The sequence below is a fragment of the Gadus chalcogrammus genome, chromosome 23 (assembly GCF_026213295.1).
Source record: "Gadus chalcogrammus isolate NIFS_2021 chromosome 23, NIFS_Gcha_1.0, whole genome shotgun sequence".
Classification (NCBI taxonomy): domain Eukaryota; kingdom Metazoa; phylum Chordata; class Actinopteri; order Gadiformes; family Gadidae; genus Gadus; species Gadus chalcogrammus.
The window spans coordinates 5,360,763-5,367,189 of record NC_079434.1 but is presented as its reverse complement, the minus strand read 5'-3'; the positions used below and the strand labels follow the sequence as shown (position 1 = coordinate 5,367,189).

General features: G+C 45.6%; 1 protein-coding gene across 4 annotated transcripts in view; it reads right to left on the bottom strand.

The window, feature by feature from the left end:
• Window positions 1–1,016: 1,016 nt before the first annotated feature.
• The window catches only part of LOC130377393 (uncharacterized protein C18orf63-like), a 12,216-nt gene continuing 6,805 nt past the window's right edge, over window positions 1,017–6,427 (bottom strand). For all 4 annotated transcript variants that reach the window (XM_056584495.1, XM_056584493.1, XM_056584494.1 and 1 more), the window contains 4 exons: window positions 6,273–6,427; window positions 3,022–3,861; window positions 2,741–2,824; window positions 1,017–1,566 (listed from right to left, as the gene is read on the bottom strand). The exon at window positions 6,273–6,427 is cut by the window's right edge and continues 32 nt beyond it. In XM_056584495.1, coding sequence (XP_056440470.1) covers window positions 1,429–1,566; window positions 2,741–2,824; window positions 3,022–3,861; window positions 6,273–6,427 — 1,217 coding nt within the window. In that variant the 3' untranslated portion in view covers window positions 1,017–1,428. The remainder of the gene's footprint in view (window positions 1,567–2,740; window positions 2,825–3,021; window positions 3,862–6,272) is intronic.

The window sequence follows — 6,427 nt, the reverse complement described above, 5'->3', positions numbered from 1 at the left end:
TTCACTCAGAGTGCAGCTTCAGCACCAACACAGGGTGTGTGTGTGTGTGTGTGTGTGTGTGTGTGTGTGCGTATGTGTTACGCTGTTTATGTGTACACTGGAACAGTGACACGTGGGTGTGATTGAGAGAGGAAGGTACAGCATTAATTGGAAAAAACAGCAGTGAAAGACATGCTGTCTAGTTCTATGTAGACAAACACACACGGTCACACTGCATGTGAACCCAGGGAAAAAACTACGATGCACTGAAATATAAAAGTTATTGACCAAGACCCAACTTCAGCAAAACGTTTAAAAGAATAAAACAAAGAGGTTCAGAGCACGGGATGGGGATATGTTGAGCTCAATTTGTCATGCCATCACCGTTGGCAGTCGGCCATGGGTATGTGTCATGGTTGTCACAGAAACAAGCCACAGACCCTAGCAAGAGGGAGTAACATCTGTGGAAAGGTTAGAGCTTGAATGGAAAAATTGAAGGAATACAAAAATAGAGGTGAAAGAAAGGAACAAAGCACGAATGAAGAAAGCAAGACATAAATAAAGAATGCAAGGAAAGAAAGACAGAAAGGAGAGTTTAACGAAATAATGAGAAAGTAAGATGGAAGCTGGTTCGTTAGTGTGTGAAAACGCTGAGGATCACTCATCGAAACAGCCCTGAAAACGGATCCAGAAGCCCCATCCCCCTTGATGTGAGGGCTCAGAAAACTGCATTTCCACTTCCCTCAGAGTGCAGCTTCAGCACCAACACAGGGTGTGTGTGTGTGTGTGTGTGTGTGTGTGTGTGGGGGGGGGGATGGTGTAATTCATGTGTACGTTTCAACAGCAACATGTCGTTAAAGTGTGTGATTGAGTGCAAGGGGAAAACACAACCTCAATTGGGAAATACTGCATAGTTGTATGGACAAACTGTAATGTGGAGTTAACAAAAAAATCCACATTAGTTGTCAGTATTACAGTTTTTGTGGCCAAAGACAGAAAGAACTTATATGCCTTACAGAGGCTAGGCCATATTTATTTTGATTATTACTCACACAACGTACAGAAATACATGCACACACACACACACACTGCATGGAAATCAGTGGGACTGGTTTCCATGGAAAAAGCTGACTCTGGCCGACAGTCTTCACCCAGCCAGCTACTGACTTCACAATCAGAAAGTGCATCCAAGCAACAAAGTATTTGAAACCTCCTTTAATACAACCAAGCTTCAGTATCAATTAAACCGAAAGTACAACATTAACATGAATATATATATAAAGTATAAGTATTTCAGTAGGATTTAGGGCATTAACCACCAATCAAAAACCGTAAGCAAAGGAGAAACGTGTAATCAAAACATGGAACCTGTGATGTGCAATTACTTTCGAACGTAGTAATGTAATGAGTAATGAGTTTCAAATCAACCATTTTTGAGAATCTTCATTATCACTGTGCATGTGTATGTAAGTCACCCAAACAGCCCATGACCCTCAACATTAGCTCCTCCTTCTTGTCTTTCACACGGACGGCAGCGCCCCTTCCTCTTAGCCAGGCCAATAGGGTTGCAGAGTTCACCTTGGATAGCTAGCGTGATAGAGAGAGAATGAGAGAGCGAGAGAGAGATGGAGGAAGAGAGAAAGATCCAAGGGGGGAGAGAGATGGGGGGGGGGGGTATTAAGTATTTAACTTAGATGGTTAAGATGCTGTGGCATAACACCTATAAATTCCTAACATCAACAGTGCCCCTCTCGTAAAAATGATCCACCACAACACCACAACCACAGGAAAAACAGATCCACACATACACACGCACACTGACAGACAAACACAAACACAATCTGACACAAACACACATTGAAGTTCCCGTAAATCCATGGGCGTACAAAGTCTAAACAAAGTCACCCACTTTACGACAACAGTGGTGCTGAGCTGGAGCTGGTGATTCTGGGGAATGCCTGTGACGGGTATACTGGTGGTTATGGTCAGTGCTGGAGAAAATGAGTGTGTTGAGGTTGTTAAATGGTGCGTTGTTAAAGTGATGGATGAAGCTGTTATCTACACAAGGTTTATGTAAGCTCTGCAGTCTCCCCCAGACACTCCATCGCATCAACACTGTTAACTGCCTCGTTTTTAAAGGGAAACTATGGTGAAACACACGCATGCACCGGCGTGTGCCCACGCATGCACACATGCACAAACACACACGCATGCACTAACACACAGCGTATATGTATGTAGTACTAAACCCTCTGTCTACACTGATATAACTCTTCCCCAAATCCTGATATAAATCGTTAGTTATAGTGGCCTTCTAGTCCCCGACTTTATTAATTTATGACCTATCTCTTTGAAAATGCATTCTTAATCTACAGAGAGAAGAGCTGTCTGCATGCTGAGACTTTCTGACTTTTGGCTTTCATTTTGAATCTTTGGCTTTTCAGACACGTAATGTATGGAATGTGATAGGAACAAGGAAGGAAGGACATATGCAAGGGTTAGAAATAGTTTAGAAGGATGGAAGAATCCAACCATGGAAGGAAATATGGAAGGAAAACTGTAATAAAGAACAGATGGTAGAAAGGAGAAATCGGAAAGGAGGAGGAAGGTCAAAAGGAGAGGAAATATATGGGAATGACAAAGTGGAGGACAAATTCCTGGAAGGAGAAATGATGGATAAAGCGACGGAAGGGAAGCACTTTGTTGGGGAGAACAGAGCGATGTGTGTTCTCTGATCACCCCCCCTCTCCCCGGGGGGCACCTGGTTGCTCTTGGCCATCCACTCCACATCCACCTCTTGTATTTTCTGCTTGGGTCTCTTCGGCTTGGACTCAAAATTCTCCCCCTGGAGTGGAATGTTTATATGTTTATAAATAAAAATGACATGTATTCTTTATGTTTAAAGGAATTTCCCTGCCCAAAATATTTTGTACCGGAGAAAGCGGTACTCGGCTATAACATATATCGGAGTGCATTCGTAGAACATTAGTCACAAACGGTTTTTAAACCTCTGCTAGGTAGCATCCAGTGAGTTGTACTCACTCCTTTGTCGCTGGGAACATCGAATTGTACCACATGTGCAGGAGGCTTGAGGGTCAACGGTTGTGTTTCACATCCAGACTTGACGTCAGCCATCTTGCTGGCGCTGGGGTTCATCTTGGGGTTTGGTTGTTTGTTAGGGACGGGAGCTGAGGTGGGATTGGCTTCAGGGGGGCGGTCATGTGTCAGTCGGTGGGTGTTGACCTCCCTTGATTTGGAGCGATGGGTGAAGCTGGGGAGGGAAGGTGGGGGAGGTACTATGGGATTGTGGGGTCTCTGGGACCAAACAAACGAAGAGGAGTGAAGAGAGGACGAGGACGAGGAGGATGCCAAGCAGAGATCTGAGGGGGAGGGAGATGAGGTAGCAGGCGCGGCTCTCTTGTTGGTGTAGGTGGCCAGTGTGGCTCTCCCGCCCTCCGCTGCCCCTCCCCTCCTCTGGTTCTCCTGTTCCTGGGCCAGGAGTTGGGTCACGTCGACGTGGCGGGTGAGAACCCTGTTCCTGAAGACGGGGACCAGCTTGAGGGGGGGTGCTGAGGGAGATGGGGACTGCGAGGATGCAGTGGTTGCAGAGGCGGAGAAAGTATTCGCTCTCCCCTGAACCAAGGTCTGCCTTTGAGTGCCGTTAGACCGGTAAACTCGTTCTTCATGTTCCACCCCTACGCACACATCCTCCCTTCGCCCTCCAAGGCTGCCACCTCCAGGCTGAAGGGACACAGGGGACCTGCCTGGCAGTTGTAGCCCAAACGAGGGCTGTACAGCTGGGGCAGCTGGGGCAGGAAGCTGGGTGAGAACCGGACGGAGGGCGGATCTGGTGGCAAGGTTGACCGGTTTACCATCCAACACCTGGGGTTGGGCAGTAGGAATAGAAGGGAAAACAGGAGTGGAGGAGAGGAGGGGGGGGGAGGAGAAGAATCTCATTATCTTGCTTGAATGTCGTTTTTTGTGAGCAACAATGGTTCATATATTAGGTAATTGCTAGGTTGTGCAAATTAATTATACCAAAATTCACTCTATCTATTAACAAACGTTAATTGACTTATATAAGAATCTGTTTTTACTTAATTTACAGATCAAGGACTGTCATTTAAATGAGAATTTTAGCTTCCAAAGAAAGTTAATTGGGAGATTACTACAATGTTCCTCGATCAGGCATAATGACGTCTACCTTCTGCTTTTTAATGCTCAAACAGTGTTTCTATCTGCCAAGTCCTTTCATTTAACTTGCTTGTCGAAGACAGTACTAATGGCATGGTCTGCGATCCATTCGTCACATCATGTATATTGAAGATTATGTGGTGCTTTACAACTGGTTAAAGGTTGGGTAGGTGATTTGCGAAACGCCAGCAGATTTTGAAAATACACAACTCAAATGGTCCTACCCCCTCTCCTTCAACGCTGACTCTGACTCCACCCATTCCAAGTACCTGGACGCGCAATCATGCACGAGCGCGAACAGAGATGCGCGAGAGCGAGCCAGGCTAGCGTAGGTTTTCGTTTAACAACATGGCACTACATTCAGCTGTAAGTTGCACCCAGTACCGCGGGAAGTAGGGGTGCTGGGGGTGCTGCAACACCCCCTGTCCGAGGCCCTGTCTTATCACAGAAAACGATCATTTCTAAAAACTCCGGCCAGAGTGGAGATTTCTGAAAACGCCGGTTATGTGTTGTCGGTTCAACGGGGAGAAACGGGATTTTAGTTTCTGAAGCGTCACATTATGCACCAGGAAATGCTTAACGTCATGTGAGCGCCCGCTGTACCGTATTGGTCCGAATATAAACACAAACCCCATTGTAAGACGACCTATATTTGGAAAAAAGATTTGAAGACCAGATCCGGTTTTTATGAATAAATAAATTGTATTCATTGAAATAATATACGAAAATAAAAAGGCATCGAATAAAACACTGCATTGCCACTAAACAGTAGTGCAAATAGGCCGTACTGATGTGTACACCAAAGACTATTCCTGACACTCCTCTGCCCCGCTGTGTTCGCTCTGGCTGTGGTCGCTCCGAACTGTTTCGGCCCGTGGCAAAGCGAGTCATCCTCGCTGCTGTCCAAGGCATTTTGAGACGCAGCATTTATTTAATGCTCATATGACCTAGTGCTGAAAAAAGGTTATATGAAAAAGTGTGAGGGTAGCGGTGGTGCGCTAAACTTGTTCTGTGAGCAGCTGGATGTGAACGATCGATTTTCAACTGTGCGCGCATGCACTGGTGTAATTGAGCTGCGCTGCTATACATCTTTTTTTATCAATGTAACGAGTTGCGAGTCTAGTGCAGGCTGAGTTTTTTTTTTCCCAGCACCCCCTGCTGAGAATACGTTCTCGCTGCTATGGTTGCACCAGATGTTATAAACATTAAACGGTCACATAAATCATTACTATTTTTAGAAAATGTATGTTTGTTTCATATAATTGTATTTGAAGTCCTGGTTTTCACTAGGGTTGCCGCGGTGTGGACATTTTCACACCGAGTAATACACTCGTCTCCACACCGGTATTACCGAGTATAAACGGTATAAACTTTGAAACTAGGTCAACCGCCACACAAGCATCGGTTTTTAGACCCTTCTCGTCCTTCAGTTGCCGCCAACGTTCGAAAGCAGCGCCTAGGATTATTCTTGATTTCAGTTTTTCTCTTTCAGCGTTTTTATTATCAATTACTCTCTGAAAAAGAGTTTTCCTTCTCTTTGCTGGTGGTGGTGGTGGTGGTGGGGATGGTGGCGTCTTGTCTGCCATGGAAATTGTCTTCTACTGCTAGGTCCAAATGTGGATTAACTAGTTCCAGTAGCTACCGCAGGATAACAACAAACAGGAGCTTGCTCTGGGTCACGAGCTCTGGGTCACGAGTACTGCACGAAGGGGTCGCGCGCGGGGCGCGGGGGAGGGGGAGTGCAGTACGACCGTTTGATTGACGTACTTACTGTCCAATGAAACTCGGTGGCAATGGATATGATTGGCTGGAGTTTTTCGAGCCCTGCCCATTCCACAGATGATTGACAAGTTTAATTTTCATGTCAGTACTTCTAACTCAGTGGCTGTAAGCGGGTTATGATAAGGATTTCAAGTAATTTTGCAAAAATGGCCAAAAAAGCAAATCACCTATGCAACCTTTAAGATAACTGCTAACATGTAAGACTTATGGCATTTGTGAAATTATGTTATTTGTGGTTTGCATGTACATGATTTAAATTTGTGTGTTCGTGTGTGCAATGTGTTTGAGTATGTGTATGTGTGTGTCTTCATGCATACCTGTGCTGACCCTGAGCTGGTCAGACTACTGGTGGGGTAGCAGGGTTGACTGGTCATACGGACTGGTAGGCCACAGATACTCTGCAGTCTGTCCACGAGGTCTGATATGAAGGGGTAGATTGCCCCCTGCAGGTTGTCCCTGGGACAGCAGTGCA